We start from the raw sequence: 21338 nt of genomic DNA on the forward strand, positions 1-21338 counted from the left end.
GGCAATTTCTGCTGATCTGCGTCTCTGTTGTATTTGCCCTAGGACCGTACTGGTCATGAACAGCTTCTTGCCAAGTGTTCTGTTCTCTCTTTTAAATGTTTTAATCATGGCTGTTCTCAGAGATATGACCATTAAGTGGGTCAATGGCCTGAACTTGTATGGCAGTCCCTGTACTGTTCTGATACTACAAGAATGATGAATCTTGCAATCATCTTTCAAATTAATTCATCTAGGCTAAGTATCAGCTCTTTTCTCATCAAGTATCAGGCTAGTGTGTATTCCTCTAATTCTATCAAAGACAGATAGAAAATAAGTTTGATATAAAATGTATTTTTTGTATAAATGTCAAGCTGCTTCCGTAGACTTTTGTTCTTGACAGTGTTTCATGGGATTTTGTTGTTGTCATTAATGTATGAATGTCACTGTCATACCAACTTTTCTTTTTTGGGAAGCTTCCTGATAAGTGCTACCTGTCCCAGTGCTGCTATCTATCCTGGTGCTGCAGACCTGCTTCTGTTTCACAGAGGCTGGAACTTTATTTTCCACAGTATTTGCAGGTTTTGGTTTCGTTTTTTTCTTAATTCTACATAATCGCATTTCTGAGCGACCTTGCTCCTTACTATAGTGAACTGAACTAGCTCATGTTCTCTCATTCTCAGTTAGCTCCCAATTTGCCTATAAGGACTGGACCTGGAAGTTCCCGAGTCAGAAACATGAATTCTTGAAAACCATGATTATTTTCTAATCTAGTATATGCAGTTATTTGTGTTTCAATAAGATCTGCTTTAGATCCCAAAAGCAGCTGCCGTAGAGGTTTCTGGAAGGAATTCTTTTGAAAGACACACAGAGTATTGCACATGGTCAAAGAATTCATCAGGACACAGGCTCCTTCTCTTGTGTAAATACTGGCTTCTGCCAGAATTACCACTCTGGGTTCAAAGAACCAAGTTTGATTGCTATAATATGGTAATTCCTAATAACTGGTTGTTGTCTTTTCGTGACTGAAGAAAGCATTGATCTGGTAGGATGCCTACTGTGAGTATAGAAATATACCACATGAGTCTCTTACACCCTTATTCTAGGTTTCTCAATTACAACACTCAATGACACAAAGCCACAGTTACCTGGCTCTGTCTCAAACACATTAAATCCCCTGTAACCAGCCCCACAACAAAACCTCAAATATTTGGCTCTGATGGATGGTGTTATAATGAGGGCGGAGTTCAGTTCAATAGCCAATTTAATGCATCTTAATGTTATAACATGCTTTCGTTTCATATCTAGGACAATAAAAGCTGCAGTAAAGTTTTGTTTAAAGCAGGTCTGTTTTGCAAAATGAGTCTTGCATATGGAACAAAACACTCATTGTTGCTTTACTGTTTAAACCTTTATTACTGCTTTTTTTTTTTCCTGGTACAATGGGCTTTTATGCACCAAACAGCTGTGTTCATCATGTTTATTTAGAAGGTGTCCATTGTAGTGGAAAAAGTCTGGAGGACAAAAAACTTGGTGAAGTACAAGACTACTCTGTGGGTGCTGGCACTTTTGAGTTTTTTTTCTGTCCAGTTGCTTTGGTCAGCATGCAAGTCACATACACAGGCAGTGCCATGCAGACTTGCAAACCCTGTATAATAGCAACTTTTCACAAGTGCTGCCTCTTGTTCCAAGTGTTCTCCTCCAGAAATTTTCAATTGCAAGCTAATGTATAGGACACACGACTATTTTACACCCTATGATCCTATCATTTCTCAATCCGTTGCTATTTTGGCCCCTCATTAGATCACTTTCTAAATATTGTGTACAGCTATGTGTCAATCATTGTCACAGCTCAACTCCAGGCTAAGCCAACCCAGGACAAAACTGGAAGGGAAAAAAATGCCAACCAAAGCAAGCACTGTGCAGAAAACAGTCAACAGTTTAACTGCGGAAAGCTATGTGTTGTTCCAAAGATAGCAGAAGCCCACTATAGCATAAGCAGCATACAATACTAATGTTCCCCAAAATAATTTTATGCATTTGAAATGCATCTGCAAATAAACAAATGTTAGCATCTCAAGAATTAAGAGCATGGCACTTGTAAGTGACTCCTTCCAGAAAATCAGTCTAGTTTCCAGATTTTGGAAAGAACTGAGCATCAAACATACTGACACACCTTTTTTTGAGCAACAGTATTTCTAATGCCTTCTAAACCCTTGAATGAAAGCTGCCCTATAATCAGGCACCATTAGCCTGGGCAACTAAAGGGTTCCTTACTCTCCACAGAGGACATCCATCAGGGCAAATGCATTCCCATGCCATACGAGATGGGTGCCTCTTTCCCTCTTTTCAGGTTACCCTGTATTAACACGCAGTACAGGTAAAGACTGGAAACATAGAAGTAAGTGTCTCTGTTGGCCACTTAGTGAATGCTATTGTTGTGACAAGCTGGAAAATGAACTGGAACAAACTAACATGCTTGATCTTTTAAAAATATTACAGTATCTGTATAGAATGAAATGAGTCTGTATTTCTTAGGAAATACAGACTTAGGAAAAACAGACTTAGGAAAAACAGTGAATGCTGTAGGCTTGCTATAGACCTCGCGTTCTCAGCTGTTGTCATTCATGTGCCTCGCAAAAGTGGAATGAGGTTAAAAAAAGCAGAATAAAGTTGCATCCATACTACTAATGGATGACAGGAATCCATACAGAAATGCAGCAGCTAAAGCTGCTGTTGGCATCCACAAGGAGCGTGGCCGGGTGAGGCTGCAAAGGGGCTAACTGCTCAGAGCTGGGGCTGAAACAGGGGTATACCAAGGAAAAGATTTTCCAGAAAGAAGGAGAAAAGTTCTGGAGGAAAAAATGGAAAGAAATGTGAGCCAAATGGAAAGGGAGAGAGTGTGACAAAAGGATTAGCCCTACTTGCAAAGAGTATAGTAGAAGCAGAAAATTAACTTGGGGGGAGACAAGTTAAGAAAACTGTTTCTCAAGAGGCTGTCTCAAAGGCTTCCTGAATGCAGCCTCCATTTACTTTTTTCTTTCCTTTTTCTCCCAAGAAGAAAAAGAACCCGCTGTGAGCACAATGTGTTCTAACTTGAACAAACACAGACTTGAGCAGGGTCCCAATCTGGAGAGCCCATGCAGGCCAAACTCCTGGCATCTTGTCACTACCTGAGCACCACAAAGCTTATAAGCCAAGCAGAAAGCAGCAAATTTGCTATCAACAGGTAGGTAGCCAGAAGTTTAAATTACACTGCCTGATCGTCCTTTTGCAAAATCAATGTACTTGGTAAGTCTGCGTGGTTTTAAACTGGGTATGTTATGTTGTGCTTAATAAGGCTGAGTACACCAGACTGAATGGATTTTGAACTACGTACTTCCAAAAATAGTGTCCGAGTGTGGATGTGCTTTGTGAAATTCTTAAGAAAGAATTTCTAATTAAGGAAAAAAGAATGCGTATATATAACTCCAGCTCTTAACTGCTAACAGCTATAACACCAGAGCAGTTGGGGAATTTGATTTGCTTTTAATTAACAAGCCTGTACCTTTGCTGACAGAACAGGAATGTGTATTTTGACTGAGAACACCTCTTAAACCTCAGTATAAATGGCACTGAGAGGACTTCTGTGGGAAGTGTGCCAGGGCAGGTTGGATGCATAGTCCATCTAACCCTTGTCAAGTGGAGGCACTGCTGAATGCCTTCAGCAAGAGCCGCATGGTAGGGAATAAATATGCTGTTGCATCTCTTCTGGAGAGGCTGTGAGTTATGGTGTTCAAGGTGCCACCTCGCCTATCCCCACACATGTGAAATACCTCCAATGCAGAAGTGCTTGACCTCAACAACTTCCTGCGACAGGGAGTTCCACGGTGAATTGTCTTTGCATACCCTAGTTTTTTAGCTTCCTTCCCTTTGGTTTCATTTAGTCTTATTCTTGCGTTACGAAATGTGCGCAAAACTTCACTGTTTTAGCCACGTTCCCTTTCAAACAGTGCTGGTCTCTGATCTCTCTTTAGCTAGGTATATTCTTTATATTAAACTTTTCAAGTATCACTTTGTGGAGAAATATAAAGGGGGCGGGTGGGATTTCCGTACGTCCTGAGGGATGTGGCACTCTTTTTGCGCGTCCCCCGCCCCGCTGGCAAGGGAAACCGGTGTAACCATTGACCAGACTGTCAACACGGGCGCCCCTCGCCGCTCGCCGGCTGCGGGAGGAGGCGGCGGCGGGCTGCTTCGCCAATGCCGCTCCGGCGGCGGCGCCTCGCCCTCGTCCCGTTAGCGGGACGGGCGCCGCCGCCAGCGCCGAGGGGCCGGGGCTGGCGGGGCGGAAGGCTCGAGGAGGGAAGCGGCCGGGAGCGGGGCTGCCCCGTGCCGCCGGCGGGGTCGGTCCCGGCCCGGGGAGGCGGGGGGAAGCTGCCGGGGCATCATGGCGGTTGTGGCCCGGGGGGGCCGGGGGCTGCGCGCCGGGCGACTGCGGGGACTCACCTCGCTCCGCTGGAGCTGGAAGAAGCTGTTGAGATAGCTGGAGCTGAGCGAGGAGCCCAGCTCCGGCGTGCTCTTGGTGTAGCCGAGGTCAGGGTGCTGGGACGAGGAGGGCTCGGGTCTAAAGGCATCGAAGGCGCTGGCCTGGTGCGTGTCTTGCAGCGAGAGATAGACCCAGTTGAGGAGCTGGGCGGGCTGGTAGACGGACGCGGCGCTGGTGTCGATGGTTGACAACAAGCTCATCTTTCCCCCCGGGCTCTGCCGGCGGCGGCTGTCCCCGCGGTGCCGCTCCCCCTCCCCGCGCTCCGGCCGGCGCCTCTTTTCCGTCCCTGCCCGGCGTGCTTCCTTTTCGCCGCCCGGAGGAGAGGAGAGGACGGGCCGGGCCGGGGTCTCGCTGCCGGGCCCTGCGCCGCTCTCGCTCCCGCTAAGGCCGGCGGCGCCCGCACAGCGCTCCGCGCAGCACAGGCATTGCTGCTGCTGCCGCCCGCGGGCTCCGCAGGAAACTTTCTGCGCTCAGCCCTCCCTCCCCGCCGGGCCGCCCGCTGCCTGCCCCGCTATCTGTCTTTATTCCCACTCGGGCAGGCAGCAGCGGCGAGGGAGGGGCTGCCGGCGCTCCGGCCGCGGCGCCGCGCCCCCATAGGCCTCCGGCCCGCCGCGGGGGTGCAGGGGGTGGGTGGTGGCTGCGGGTGCACGGGAGTCCCGGCGCCGCCCCCCGCCCTCCCCGGCTCCGAGCGCGCACATGTGTGTGTACGTGTGCGGGTACAGGCGGCGTCCCCAGGCCGCTGGCCGGGGGGTGTCCCCCGGCCGCTGGCGGCTCGCCCGCCTGATTTGCGTCGGCTCGCTCCCCGGCCTTCCTTTTCCTTCTTCCTGACGGTTTTTACGCCAAACACGCTCAAAGCCCTCCCCAGGGCTTCTCCCGGGGCCGCTTCGGGGCTGTTTTTAACTCCGCGAGTTTCGCTCGGTGCCTCGTCAGCCTGCCCTCGCTTAGAACTGTCCTTTTCTGCGTTTGCCCGTGCTAGGAGCTCGTCGTAATCTGAGGTTCCTTCTCACCAAACGTCTGTCAGAGCTCCAGGTTTACGGAGGCTTGCTCGGTCACTGAGGTTGTGCCAAGCCTTGCAGAGTTAGGGTTTCCCAAATAAGGCAGGCGAGCGGCGTGATGTTCCCTTTGAAATCCATCTAGGTAGCCCTGGCGCAGGCTCTTGGGGAGCCTGGCTGCGGTAGGATACTCTGGAGTTAAAGCTGAGTAGGCCTTGTAAGGAGTGGGTAGCACAAAAGAGGGTGATGAATGATTCTCCTTTTAGGAAGAAGCCTGAGTGGGTAAGCTGGTAATTACAGTTCATAAACTCTTCCCTGCTGCCTTCCCTGCAATGAGTGGAGTTGGAGCACCTATTTCTCGCTTTGGTACAAACACTGTAGCAATCAAACTAGCAGTTTTCTTTTTAAAACCAAAGAAACTCCCAGGAGGTAACTTAAAAACCTGAGCAAAGCTCCTGGTGCTCTTTCCTGAGTGACAGGATGCTAAAAATTAATGTGTCTTCCCAGTATGGTCTTGGGAAAAAATGCCTGCCTTCCTTAGATAGCAGAAAAAAAATCTGACCTTTGGAACATCAAAGTTGGCATCTAGGTTTGCCTTAATGAGCCATACATCTCTGCCAAGATTGAAGAAAAATCGCTGTTCTGAAAAAGCATGGTTAGAAGCAATAGCAAATGCAGGTCAGCGAACACACAGCTATTAAATTGTCAGCTGCAAACACCAAAGATGGATGCATCTTACTTTTGAGAACAGGTAGTTAAGGCAGCACAGCTATATCTACTTGCAGGAACGTAAGTGAAGATTGCAACTTTCCAGAACTGCAAGGTGAGGTGAAATTTGGAGCAGCTCAATCAAACTGAATTCCTTTAGTGGTGCTAATATTTTGTACTTTTAATGACAGAGTCCTTGAAGCATGAATGCAATTTGCTCATTTGTAAGCTGTCTTGGTTTACAGGCCCTTTGGAGTGCATCTGCACATGTGTGTATTGGCATGAGAAGGAACACATGACAGCAGTGTGAAGGATCTTTGCAGCCCTGTAACTGTCCACAGGACAGATCACAACAGCGAAAGAATGACATGAAATAGCATCCCAAATTCAGACAGTTGCATAATGTTTTAAAGAAGCAAAAAGGTGAATAAGGCTTAGTGACTTAATAAGTTGTGGTGGAAGATTGTCCAGGATTTGCTGGGAAATGGAAAAAGAACAGGAAATGCAGATCACATCTGAGGAACTCACCTTTCTGGCAGGTGGTGATAGTAAAGTCTGAATATGGTAGAAAGTCTACAAGGGGGAACTAGGATGAAGCCACTTACTGTTGTGGGGTTTTTGTAGGCATGCTAATTCCTTCCTTAAAGACAATTTCTATTTCTATCACTTTCCTCTTTTACATGATACATTAAAACAAAATACCTGTGTTTTTATTGGACAACTCTACTGTTCTCTCTGACTAGCAACATGCTGTGAAGCAAATGGGAGTTCTGAACAAGTAGGAAAGATAACAGGGTTCTTGTACTAACAGAGGCCAAAATAGAGAGTGGCTAAGGTGATACAATGTTTTGGATTAACAGCTCTTGGTATATTTTGATACTTTCTTTCCAAACTGAGTGTAGCTGTCACTGTAGATGGCTGATTTGACTGCTTTAGTCAGACACCGCAGTACGGATTGCAGCTGGGCAAGGGAAGGCAGCGTTAGAATGCATTTATTACAGCAGCTGCATTTAGAAGTGCAGCACCTCCCTGTGATGTTAAAGACTCTACGCTTTCCACCAGATACATTTGAACATTGAAAGGTTGTGGCTGTAGTCTCCTCTTGATAGCCCTGTTTGCTTCAAGCAGCCATAGAGAGTAATGAGTGAATTGAATAGATGCTTCATTTTACATATCAAGAAGGGAAAATGTTGCAAAAGCCTCTGCTATGCATGCCATAGCTAAAAAGGACTGACATCTTGAGATTTTGTTGTCATCCTGGTCTTCTGCTATATTTTTTTTCTGGAAAAGAGTTTCTAAGCAGTTCCCCTCCCTTTCTGAACTTGATGTCGTGCTTAACAAAACGCTGCTGCCACATCTGCTGCTGTCCAGTTATGTTCAAAATAGTGATTTTTTTTATTTTATTTTATTTTTCATTGTAAGTCCCCTCTTTCTTCACCTCTAGAAGTTATAGATTAGTGAAGATTGGCACAAATGGTCTGTTTAGCAGATACATGACAGCAGAGAAAAAAGTTGTCAAGGTCAGTTGCATCTCTTGCCCTCTGAAATATTCAAGACAAAATGTCTCATCAGACAAAACCTGTCCGATGAGACAACCCTATGCCTGCAAGATGTCTTCAGGACATGTCTATGGTTCCTACTGATTACATTGGGGTGTACTATGACATCAACTCTATGGGTTATACAGCAGCCTTATGGTGCTGAAACAGTTTACTTTTTAATCCTCCTGGTTTTATTCATGAATAGCACTAAGGAAGTAAAAACAAACAACCAAACAACTGGACCTGTAACATGAAACTCAAAATAATCTGGATGGTTTAAGTAAGTTGGAAAATAGAAGCCTTGAAAGCAGGTCAAAGGCAAACACAGAGATAGGATCCGACACCTTCAGTCCTGTTCCTTAAGCAGTGGATGACTGTGCCATTTATTCAAAATGAACTAATAACTGCTCACTCATCCTGTCACCTTAATGAGCTGGGCCTCTTGAGGCATCACAAGGCATCTTCGTAAGAGCAAAGAATGTAATTTTCCACTTCTGGTCAGGACTGGTTATTTCTTAACCTAGTGTAGTTATGTTCCTGCTTTCAGTGTTCATACCTTGGATGATGTCCACCTTTAAACTACGTATGTGATTTTTAATTTTTTTTTTTAATATTTTCTATAGAACTCCATATTTTAAAAATGTGACCTAATAGGAATATCCTGGATTCTCATGCTTTTAAAGGTGCCTTTGTATGAATTGCTGTAATCTTAGCCATCTTCTAAATTGGATGGGACTCCAAAAGGAAAATAGAATGAATACCCAAAACTGCTAATAATACTAGTGAAAACAGGTGATGCGAGCTCACTACTGTGATCTCTGGTTTCTGTAATTGGTATATAAGTAATGCAATGGGCCATTCAGCGGCAGTTTACATGGAATATTCCAAGTGAATGTTTTTCATATGCTGCAGCAGAGATTCTTATCTTATTATGAAATAATCTAGCTATGCGGTGGAAACAGTGTGTAAGTGCTCTTCAAATTATGAGAAGACATTTCAACAGAGTTGTAAACCGTAAAAGTATATCTGCATTTGGCATTTCTGAGTTATGGACATTACAGCCACTTGTGCTTGCTATGTAGATACAACAGTTTTGCTGCCAGTAACGAAACGCAGGATAACCATAAACCAAAGTTACTGAAAGGGAATCTAGGAAATGCATGTGTGTGGGTCTGTTACACCATGTATTTTTGCACCTATCAAAAGCTCAGCTGCAACCTAGTGCTCAGATAAAGGAAGAAAACAGGAATTTTGACTTTAAGTGACTCTTTCTCCTATAGCTTTGACACAGAAAGTTCTGGAAATGGATGAATATGAATTTATAGCTCACTCATGTGTAGAATTTTGGTAAATATATACCAGACGCAGTAATGATTTGCTGTGGGTAGTGTGTGAAGCACAATTCCTGCAAGGCTGTCTCAGACCACAAGGCAGGTGATTTATGTAACAGATCCTCTTGGAGCACACAGGCTTTGCACCTGGCCAGTTTATGGTTTCAGGTCTTGGGGCCTCCTCACTCGCTCTATGTTAAGACGTCAGTACACTGCTGAGTATTAGGATGAAAGATGCTCTGGATATGCATAGCTGTGTGAGAAATACTGGTTTGATTTTTGCATTGCTTTGCAAAGGTTCCTGCAGACTCCTTAGCTGCAGCACAGGCTTCTGAAGTGTTTTGTTATCTCGGTTTTAAAAGGCAGCAGTAGCTCCGTGTCCTTAGTACTGATGCAGAAGCTCATTATTGCTGTCCAGAACATCTCATCCTTTTTACATAGCTTGTCCTAGCCCCTTACTCTTGCTTGTCCCAGGAATCCAGGAGAGGAAGCTCAAGGAAGAGAGCAGAGCGGAGGAGCAGGGCAGTAGCAGTTAGGGAGGGGAGAAGCGGGCACCAGGGCAGTTGCCTTACCTGGCAGTGTCTGTGTTGAAACCACTACTGATGTTGGCTTCACCAGCCAGAGGAATGGCATGCGAGTGGGGAGGCCCAGGGAGTTATTATCACCTGGGAAATCCCTTCAACCTACCTTATGCTGTAGGAGACTCTTTACTGAGGACATTTCTTAATGTCGTCATTGCTTTGTAACTGGCTACAAACTGAGGAGGGTAGGTGCTGCCTGTGGAGCTCCTTAAAGACCTTGGTGTTAAAGCATGCAATACAAATACTCAAACGGCCCAAGGAGGGAAACGATGACTATTACTGGATTTATTTATTTATTTAAGCATTCAGAGTTTAAGTTGTGTCTTTTTATGTGTGCCTTTACTGCAAGTAGTATCTTTGCCCGTCTCCTTCTCTCATTAAATACATGGTACAGCAAGCTCCAGGAGCCAGACACATTACCTAATTGTTTGCCATCTCTATGCTTCCCTGAGAGCTCCACCAGATTTTTAATTCCAATACTATAAACTCTCTGAGTTTTCTTGCTGAGGTAGAACAAGGCTTTGAGAAAGTAAGAGCTAGACCAATTGCAGAAGACAGAAGAGAATTAAAAAGATAAAAGTAAATGAAATAGTGATTAGTGGATGGCACAGTTTAGAGTGGTTAATAGGACAGGAAGAGACTGGTGGGACCTGTGAACAGAGTGGCTGCAGCGGGACTGGAAGCTGGGACTGTATCTACAATTAGCTTTTTATTAATGGCTGCTTTCTGTGGAACTGCTGATTGTCCTTAAGTCAGCTCAGGTCTGGTAGCAGTATTTGGTCTGGGAATCTGTTTGCACCACACAGTTGTCACCAAGAGTATTACTACCACCTCTTTCAACACTGCAGTCTCACTGATTTTCTTCTTAATGCCTTCTTTACATATGCAGGATTATCTGTGGGTTTGCTTTTTGTCTTATAGGCCTGCTTTCCGTTAGGCTGGGTAACAGAATGAGTATTCCATCTATTCACAATTATGTGCATCTTATCCATTCTGAATTGCCATGTTGATTCTAGAGTGGGCATTTCTCTTAAGCAGCAGTAACCCTGTGGCAGAGAAGCTTGTTTCCTAGTTACTCTGAATCGACCCATTGTTTATATGAGAATTGAAAACTCTCCAAGGAGGCTTTAGGCAGTTCTTTACATGAAAGGAATGAACGGCAGATGCCTGAAGACTGGAGTACTTTAGTTTTGTGTCTTGAACCTTGGAACTCTGTCTTACATTAGGGCTTGAGTCTTGTCTTGGTCAGCACAACTCACATGCCTATGAAATTCTCCAGGATCATCTAGAACCTGTCTTGTGTGTTACCTGTTTTTGGGTTGTCTGATGCAGGCAATAAGTACTGATATGTTTACAGCTCTGGACAGGAAGAAGCTGTCACTACCATCCTATCTAGGGCCTAAAAGTCATCAGCTTTTATAACACGTACATGGTGTACAGGTTTTGAATCATATTTACTACATCAGTTCTACTGTATGGTTTTATGAGAGAAATGATATTTGTGCAGGCATAAATATGGACTGAGCTACTCTAGCAAAAAAACCCAAACTTTCCATATATATACATTTATCAATTATAGATAAAAACCACAGTGATATTATAGAAGCTAGCTCTGCTGATGGAACACTAAAATCCCTTTGAAACTTTAAACCCACCCTCTTCGTTTTTAACCCAATCTGTTTTTTTCACCTCAATTAATACAACTGACAAATGTCACTCTCACATATGTCTCGTTAGCAAAAGCACTGCAGTCCGATCTTCATATGCTTCAGTCCAATCACTCACCAAGAAAAGATTCACCAAAGAGAAGTTTCACAGGGGGAAAAACGTGCTGTTCAAAAGCCTATGTAAAAACGGAGTTCTTGGTATAAATTTAGCTGCTTGTGATCAAATTCACATTCATGTTAGCCCTGTCTAATTCAACCGAAGGCAAGATGTTAACTTCTAGCAAGACATGTTTTCATTTCCTTCAATACAATCCTAAATAAGAAAGATGAATTCATAGTGGAGATTACAGTAAATAAATTAGCTATCATGGTATAGGTACTCATGCTTTAGGGAAAAATATACTCCACTCTTTGATATAGAACTAGAATATTCTGAGCCGTACCATTCTTCTGGAAAATTTTCTTGCCTGCTAACCTGAAACTTTATTTGTTGGTCTACACTCTTACAGTGAACCTCCTAATATAAGACTGGCACCAGCCCGCAAGTACTGACCTGACCCTTTCCCATTTAATGAGGCAAGGAGTTTCTTCTTGTATAAAGGGCTGAACAAGCCTACCAGTGTCTCTATCTTAAACACAGCTGTTAATTTGAAGGTGTTAACATGTACCACCTGGTTCTGTGAGGATGGCATTAGCCAAGGGTGTCATTAACACTAGTAACTTGTTGAATGAAAAGTAAAAATGAAAGTCTGTGAGGGTGTAACTGCTCCAAAATTAACTTTCCAGTGTTTTTACCTTATGGAATGTCATATTTGCTAGGAAATGTGAAGAACCAATGAACAGACAATATATTTTTTGATGAACTAGTCAAAAAAAGTGTGGAGTTTATTTCCCCACCCTTAATAATGATTGCACCTTGTTTTCTTTCGCTTGTCTCAGACCAAGCTGCAGGCCAGGGACAGCTACAGAGCATGTATGTGACTCTAGCTACAAAAACACATTTTCCAGCTAACATATGTCCACCTCACTGTTTCTGCCACTGTAAATCTCTGAGTGAAAAACACTCATCCCCATCAGTGCTGTCAGAAACACTCCTCAAAAGTATGTCAAAATAGAATTGCTAGGTAAATAAGGATATCAAGAAATGGGTGGATGTCCCAGTATGATCTTAATGCTCAAACAAACGTAGCAAAATGTCTTGCGTGTTTTTATATGGCGAAAATATAAAGATCAAGTGTAAAAATATCACAGTTTAAATATTTTTGTGGTGGCGTTCCTCTGCACTGGTTGCCTTTTACGCCTCCAGGTGGAACATCTTTCAAGAAAATGGCTTTAGGTCACCAGCACAAATGCCATATGGGTGATGTCAAAGGTACTGCGTGTTCCTGTCATTGCCGCATTCCAGCTTCGCTAATGGCACAGTTAGGTATTGTGTTCACCAAAAATATTTTTACCATCCACGAGCAAAGATTTTAATAAACAAATGTTACAGAGAAAGTTTATTCAGCAACCGATGCAAATTTTGGGCTTTTTCTGGTCTGAAAGTAGGGATGCAGGGTGTTGTCCCTTGTTAGTGAGAATCAGAGGGATCTGGGGCAACTATAGCTTTTGCAGAAAAACTTTCGTGTTCTGCTTCATTACTGGAGTGATGTTACACATGATTGTCATTTGCCTCTGGTGTAAGCACGTGTGTTTTGACTATATTTATATCAAAATCTAGCAAAATGAGGATGACATATGGTAACATCCACATTAAGGCACAGCACAAGAAGGGAGCATGCTTTTTAGTCAGATTCTTTCTAGGTCATGAGTGACTCGAATGAAGATGACAGTATCCTGCATCTGTTTTCCTGTCTTTCCAGATGTCTTGAAGTGAGATAAGAGGATTCATGCAGCTAGGAAAAAAACCTCACTTATCTGTATTGTGTTTTTTGTGTGTCAGCTGAAAGACATCAGGCATCCCTTGGCAAACCAAGTACTACCAGAAAGTTTCACTTGGCTTAAACTTATATATATTTAGTAAAGAATTTAACAATATATTAAAAATAATATCATTCATTTGACTTCTTTTAAATCTTTCCCATTGATGAACTGAAAATATGACTGTGCTGCAAATATTGCCAAAATTATGATTCTCTTAAAAAAATTAGAGAAGAACTGACAGTGACAACTAATATCCCCAGAAAATGTTGGTTTGGCTTTGATTTGTGGTTAACTATGCCCAGGGTGTGAGCTGGAGGTACAACTTGAAGAAGTACTTAAAAAATAATATTTCATTTAAATTTGTAGTTGGGCAGCTTGATCTGAGTTCAGATTTGGTTCAATTCTCTATTTTAAAATACCTTTACCTTTAAAATACTCTATTTAAAATACCTTAAAATACCTTGTACTGTTTCTGCACTTCAAAGATTCTCTCGTTCATTCCACCATCAAAGTGGTGTGATTATAATTCTTTCATAAAGAATGGCTCTAGAAGGCCAATAAATAAGTAATTCATTCTGTACCCCCTAAAGTTCTGTTTTCTGAATACCTTGAAGACTGGAGGAGGCTTGGATTACATTGGGACATTTTTAAACTGACAGTCACACTTTTAACATGAATAACTGGTTTTGATCATAATAGCAGCCAGTCTGCAAGGACTACTAAATTCCACTAAGTTACCCAGAGATATAGCTTAGTGTCCTTGGAATCTATATTGCACTTTTAATCGGACTATTATGGCTCTGTACCTGCATATTCCATTGAAAGCTTGCAAACCAGTCAGTTACAACTAAGTAGAAATTGAAAGAGTCATATATCCTGCCTGGGTTTTTTAAGCTTATATTTTTGGCTTGTAGTAATTCCCAGAGATTGGGTGAAAGGCCTTATTCTTTCCAGCCTGCTTCCCTAATCATCCACTTTCCCTTACTCAATTCTTCTTTATTAGTAAACTCTTGGTTCCCTTTCTTGGCCTGTAACATTTTGGATGCTTATTGTTTCAAAAGTCTGTTTGGGGAAGTAACAGTACAACTGAAGCGGTGGATAGCACATAGAGTTATATCTGCATTAGTGAGTATGGTGGCCTGATAGCAGTGATTTTTTTATATATTTAAGGAAGATCAATGGACTTGGTACCCACACTCTATTAATTTCAGTAGTTTGTTGAGTTAGTTTGGTTTGGTTTGGTTTGGTTTGATTTGATCCTTAGGGCAAGATCTAGTTGTGTCATCTAGACCAAATGACCTTCAGCAGCTGGAGCATGTTTTAGCACAGGTTTGTGTTTAGAGCATGTGTGTATCCTCTGAGATGTAAATGAAAGTAGAGAAAACAGCCACAAGATTTGACAGGAGCATATTCCTGGTCTGGACTGAAATGTTGACACAGATGTTTTCTAGGTGAGCCTACTTGAGAGCAGAACTTAAACTAGAATCTTCCTCTGGCTTTCTTCCTTGCTCTTGAGAGATGTGCTGGTCCTGAGACTGAAGGCAACTTCCTGCCTTTCCCCTTCCCACCCATTTAAGATAGATTATAGAAGTTCTTCCTCTTGTGTGGTTTTGTTTTTGTTTTTGTTTTTGTTTTTGTTTTTTTTTTTGTTTTTGTGGTTTTTGTTGTTGTTGTTTTGGTTTTTTTTTTTTTTTTTTGTTTGGTGGTTGGGTTTTTTGGGTTTTTTTTTGGTGGTGGTGGTGGTGGTGGTGTTGGTGGTAGTTTGCTGCTGGTGTTTTTTGTTTGGTTTTGGTTTGCTTTGGTTTGTTGGGTTTTTTTATTTCCTCCAGCTACATACCTTTTTATGCTTTCACCCCTGTGGAGGGATGATAGAAGGCTGTTAGCAAGAGTTTCAAAATGGTATGATGTCCCTTCTGTATTTTTGAAGAGCACAGAATATTATATGAATGCTTGTCATATTGGCATTTCAGTAATCACAAAATGTTTTCATGCTGTGATACCCTGAAGAGCTTGTCTTTGCTTATACTTTTGTTTCTTCCATTGTTTAGCCTTTCTGTGAGGCTTCCAGAAGGATTGATGCCATGAATATTGGCCCAGTGTAGTTCTGATGATCACTTATTTGCTTGGAATGGAATCAAAATGATGTATTATTTGACACAGGACACTAAACAGCCATCAAGTCAGGATTTTATCAGTGGTGTGAGCCAAGTTTCAACCAGCAGGGAAAGAAGAAAATCTCCCTATATCATTATCCTCAGGCTCTAAAAATAATGTTTTCCTTTAATGACCCTCAGCTTAACGGTACAACAAAATTACTAAGTAGTTTATCCATATTAAATAAGGGTGAGTGCATCCTTTTGATAGGTGTTATCAAAATCAACTCTGCAGGTATACAAACTTGGAGCAACTAAACAACTTGACTGCGGATAAATGCAAACTCCCATCAGGCAAAAGCCAGCCAAAGCTGTGATCTTGAATTTCTTACTCTAACCACTAACACACTATGTACATGTGCTTTAACGGTGAAATACATTCCTCCTGAAAAAATGTTCTGCACTTGAGAAGCAAAGTCCTATCCTGCCTTTTCCTCTGAAGTCAGAATTTTCAGTCAGAAAAAATAAATCAAAATCCTAGTTAGCTAGCCCACTTTTGAAATTTTAGTGCCACTGAATTCCATCCTCTTCAAAGGGCTGACTGAAATCTGGAAACATGAAGCGTGTTTCTTCTTTATTTCACAGCCATGTTTACCTTTGAGCTAGTTTCTGCCTTTTTTCTAATGAGCTGACTTGGCTGCTAAAGCTGCTGGCATCCCCCGGGGGCTGGGAGCAAGGCGGTCGTCTGGACCCTTTACCCTGCTTTGCAACATGAATTTCACATGGGGCATGGTTTCCACTGTTTGTTGGAACTGGGACTGAGAGTGGCTGTGTTTTGAGCGACAGATACTACTGGGGAACTGTAAAAATCTTCATTTCACTCACTCCTTTCTTTCACACTGCTCAGAGAGCGTTGTAAAGTTGCACCACAGCTAAGAGTGAGAAACAAACTCGCCACAAAGCAGCAACTTTAAAGAAACTGGCTGCCTTTGGGCACCAAGGCATCCAGGCTGGGATAGGCTTAAAACCTTAAACCTGCTCACTGCCTGTGGAATACGTGTGTAAAACAGAAATGATGCTTTCCCTGTTCTTCCCAGGCACAATGTCATTTGATGTTGATACCCTCTCAAGCTAAACTGATCACCAGCCGAAGGCAGTGAAAACCCCAACTTTCAGCAGTGGCTTTGGATCTCTGCAGTACCCTGGCTTTGCTTGGCCACATGGTGTGCTTGTGGCTTTTTAGTGTCTGCCCAGGCCCTGAAATTTCAAGTGTAAACTAGTAATTTATTACAGGCTTTGCACTTTTAACATTTTTTCCCTTAAAAATTCTACTGTTACTGTCCAGCTTCTGGTTGTGCAGCAAGGTAGGTACAGGCTAATCTGGGATGTTGGTATTTCTGGAGAATTAAAACAAACCCCAACCAAACCCTAGCTTGTGGCAAGTGCTTTGTTTGCAAACCATTTTGCTACATCTTACCTGGAATTTCCCCAGCTCCCTTTTTCCACTGCCTGGTCATGACAGATTCCCAGAACTAATAAGCCACCCTTTCTTCAGGAAGAGGAAGGCTCTGGGTCTGCCACAATTGCTCCTAGCATCCTGGCTCTACCTGGAGTGCTTTCATCTCCTGGAAGCACTGGCTCTGCAAACCACAGAGCATAGTTTTGGTTGTTACAAATACTAAAGATTTACTTTCTCAAACATACCTGTGTAAGAGTTCAAGACTTAACAGTTATTGCTAGCATATAAAGCAGAGCTATTTGGTTTTGACTTTATTGTTGCTGCTCATTAACTTTTTGATTAAGAAATTATATTTTACAATAGTTTAAAAACCTTAAGCTCTTTTTGCATAATAGCATTATAACATTTTTAGTGTATTCCAATATAAGACAATGCAGATCCCTCTTGATACCTCTTGTTCTTCTACTTCTCTGAGAGAATTGCATTATTTATGCTGACAAATTTGGTGTAAGTATATCCAGATTTGTATTTCCAATTGATTTCTTTTTTTTTGTTCTAAGAACAACAGCAACTTTGAAATACCATGCAAAAAGTGTTGTGTACTTGAAAAGCTTGTTTTAATTTTATAGCAAACTGCCAGCTTTTACCTCAAACCAGGAGTCTGTAAAATGTGAATGTGTAACTTACAAAAGCTATTAGATTTATTGCCTTCACAGCCAGAATACTTCTGTGTGGCTGCAGATGTAGAGTAGTGTCTGGCTCCAGTATTGAGGGGGTCCCTGTTAACCAGGCTGCTCTCTTCTCCATCACATCTCTGCTTATCCTCCTTACTTCTGGTAAACTCATTGTACTTCTGGTAACACTGTACATGCAAGCATGGAATATGGCTTCAGGCACTTTGACTCAGAATTTCCTTTTCTAAAAGATAACAAGTAACTTTGAGAACATATTATAGCATTGCCACCAGTTGCAGGCTGGATGTCACCCAGTAAGATGGCTCATCAGTTCAAAGCCATTGGTTCTATTAAATGTTGTTTTGTTTTGTTTTATTTAAATGGTACAGATAAATGAAACACAAAATTTAGTAAGTCATTGCTTATATGCTCTTTCACTATATCATTGAATTTGTCTATTCTTTGTATTTGCTCTTTTTCATCTAACTACTGAGTGCTGTGTTGCAATTGGCATCTTCATCTCTGTAAGAGACTTTTGGCCGCATAGTGTATAGGATACAGCTGATGGAGGCCTGATCATGCAGGGCACTTTTGTGGTGTGAACTAGCCTGCCTGCACTGGCAAGCAGGATGACTGGTATTTTTCTGTCAGCTAGATATGAAGTCATTGCTTGCAGATATCTCAGCAGATACATGGTGGGCCTTTGGAGGGAGAGAATGGAACTGAAATGCACTTTTTGTCAATACTCTGCATATTTGTAGGAACTCCTGTACATCTGTGTACTTAGAAAAACAGCCAGTGATTTACATTGCCAGCAAAGCCAGCTGTATATAATGAGTAGCCAGTCTTTGTTAATATACTACTCCCATATGATCTACAGTGTAAAAAACTATTTGTAGGAAGGACTTGGCCAGTATTTTTTGAGAAATGAATGCCTGCAAAAAACTATGACAAAACTTTACAAAAACTTATGATTGGAGTAAATTACTGAGTTTTATTTTGGAGATCTTTTCGTTTAGAATAATTTCAGGACTCTCTTGTGCTGCTTTCCAGTCTTTAATAAATGTATCAATAATAATTCACAAATAGAGATTTGGCTGTTCTGGTATTCATTTTTCTTCAACTATGGAAGAACAGATTTTGGTTTTATATTATTTCTGTCCTAGCAGGAATATGCATGTATGTCTCTGCTTACATGCATGTGTGTGTTCACAGCTATTTATTTTCCTTGTTAATATTTGTGAGAAAACTCTTCACAGTGCCTTGTGAAAAAGCCCATAAACTCGATTGTTGCCTGTTCTGTTAACTTACTAGGGCAGTCAAATTCTTGAAGGAGGGAACAGATTTCCTTTAAAGAAACCACACTGCTTTGACTGAGCAGTTGATGCTTTTTATCTCAGTATTGGACTACGCTGTCCTTAATAGCCTTTCACTGGTTTACCACTAAAATGTTTATGATGATTAGAAAGGAATGATTTATTATAGACTAAAGTTAAGTAGAATTTTTCAAGTATGTATGCTCTACATCTTTGAATAGGCTGAAGCTATATACTCTGACAAACTTTCTCCCCTTCCTATATCTATCTCACCCTGGGAACGCGGGCAGTTTTAATCAGCATTAGATAAAAACTGGTCTTGGCTATTCTAAAAATAACAAAACCAAAAGTATAGGATGCCAGCATTTATTTTGTGATGCTTCATGAAGCAATTTAAGAAAATTAAAATTTAAAAGAGCTGCTAAATTTTAATGTGGATCGTTACAATAGATTTTTTTTTAAATTGTTCATTGCTTTCTCTAAAAATTTACAAAGTATTTTTCTCTGCTATGAAGCAGTATATTTTGAAATACCTGAATTTTCTGCCTCCTACTTCAGGTTATACCTGGCTTAAGGATAAAGTGAGAATCACTCAGACTTTATCCACCAGCAATTATTACAATTAGTAATTGCCAATTTCTTTGTTTTCAGGCTTAAAAAGTGGCTATTGGAATGGTGCCTCCCAGCTGTTTGATTTGACCACTGGTTACCTAAGACCCAGTGATTCTGCTGCTTACTCTACATGGACAGTAAATTAATGTCCCATAAGGCTTTTGATGATCTGTCAGCAGTTAATGCAGCTATTCCTTCCCAGTTTTCACCCATCACAAAATATGGTATAAGTGTAATGTGCTGTGGTTAGGTTTTGGTTTGGTTTGTTTTTTTATCAGCTTTTCAGTAACTTATGATTAGGTCAGATTCTGTGGGAAAATGATGTACAAATACGACCAGAAAAAACAAAACAGATCAAAACAAACCCAAACCAGTTTCTAATTTTTAACAGCGAAAGAATATTTTCCAATGAACAAATTTGTTTCATATTATTCTTCTTGTTTGACTGTCTTGCCCAATATCTTACACATCATATTAGATTTTTGAGATTTAGCTCAAGCTAGATAGCCTCACAGAAGTTTTCGACAATCCCTTGCATTTGCTGTTAACTTGGGGATCTCTAGGGATACATAAGGGAATCCATTACTCAGACAATTTTGTGCATGACCTGATTTCTTTTTTCTTTTTGCATGTTTTTCTCTACTGCCTTGAAAGTGGTCACTGGTTAAACCTCCCCAGTGCTACAAAAGCCTGACATTTTAGCTATAGATTTGAAAGATCACTAAATTGCATAGCTGTTGAGATGAAGTGTGTTAGTTCAGATTAGCCTCTTGAGTGTACTGTCAGTGGAAGCCATGTATTGGTAGAATAGTAAACCATATATATTTATCCTTTGGCCAAGGACTGGCCACAATGCAGCTTATATAGACAGGAACACAGCAGTGTTTTTCCAGTCAGTAAACCACAAACCTTAGTCTTGCTCTTACAGGACCACACTTCTCCAGTGTGAAGAGAAAACCATGTAATTGTAACAGTGTTTGTTATTCAGCATCTGTACAGCTGTATGACTGTCCCAGATGAATGCATGGGCACTTCTGGAGTTCTGATGGCTTGCTTTTCTTACAACATCAATTCTTAACCTCAGTTACAGTAGCAAATAGTCAACAAATATCTATATTTATATTGTTTGGCCACAAATAATGCATCTATTTCCATATACCTATTAAGCACACTCTGTAAAATATCTATTGATGCAGTGTAATCCTTTTATAATTACCCATTAGGACTTGCTGATGTGCTTGTTCTCTAAGAAAAAAGAAATTTCTTTCTTACTTTTTACTTTGCTGTAGAAATACGAAGTACTTACATTCATAAGCAAAGCCAGGGTGACAAGATCAGTAGCTATATGATGTGGAGAACTGAGTTTTGGTGTCAGTACCAGGTACAACAAGCCTCTGATAAATGATCGACATTGTTCCTATACTGCTGCAATAAAAAAAATAATAAAAAAATCCCTTTGCTGCTCTGCAGGATTTTTAAAATATTGTGTGTTACTGAGGTCTGCTAGTTTGGATCAGTTTCATATGAACACCAGCAAATATTTGACCTGACTTTCAGTTCTGCAGCAAAAGTCAGACTTTGGAACTGTCATCCTCTTTGCACTTTGGATAACTAACCTGCTATAACTAAAGGGCTATCTTTACCTATCTCACAAGATTGTTATAACTGTCTGTAAAAAAGTATTAGATCCTTTAGGAACACTCTCAAGAAGTCTGAATTTTCATAATTCATGTTTTGGTCATTTTTTCCCACTTGCTATTCAGTGCCCAAACTTCTCCCCTTCTTTGGGGAATTTGTATTCATTGCTGTGCCTGCCAATCTTTTTTTTCCTCCCTCCCCACCCCCCCCCCCCCCCCACAAAGTGCTTGATAAACTAAGAAATTTTAAACCTTCAAGGTGCTGAAGTGTCTTCTTGGAAATGAAAATTTGAAAAGTATGTT

The 21338-nt window shown here is 41.5% G+C and overlaps 1 protein-coding gene across 1 annotated transcript in view; it reads right to left on the reverse strand.

The window, feature by feature from the left end:
- The window catches only part of ZCCHC24 (zinc finger CCHC-type containing 24), a 118814-nt gene extending 113719 nt beyond the window's left edge, over positions 1–5095 (reverse strand). The window contains exon 1 of the mRNA XM_065670733.1: positions 4462–5095. Coding sequence (XP_065526805.1) covers positions 4462–4701 — 240 coding nt within the window. The 5' untranslated portion in view covers positions 4702–5095. The remainder of the gene's footprint in view (positions 1–4461) is intronic.
- Between the last annotated feature and the right edge of the window lie 16243 nt (positions 5096–21338).

The sequence above is a fragment of the Lathamus discolor genome, chromosome 3 (assembly GCF_037157495.1).
Source record: "Lathamus discolor isolate bLatDis1 chromosome 3, bLatDis1.hap1, whole genome shotgun sequence".
Classification (NCBI taxonomy): Eukaryota; Metazoa; Chordata; class Aves; order Psittaciformes; family Psittacidae; genus Lathamus; species Lathamus discolor.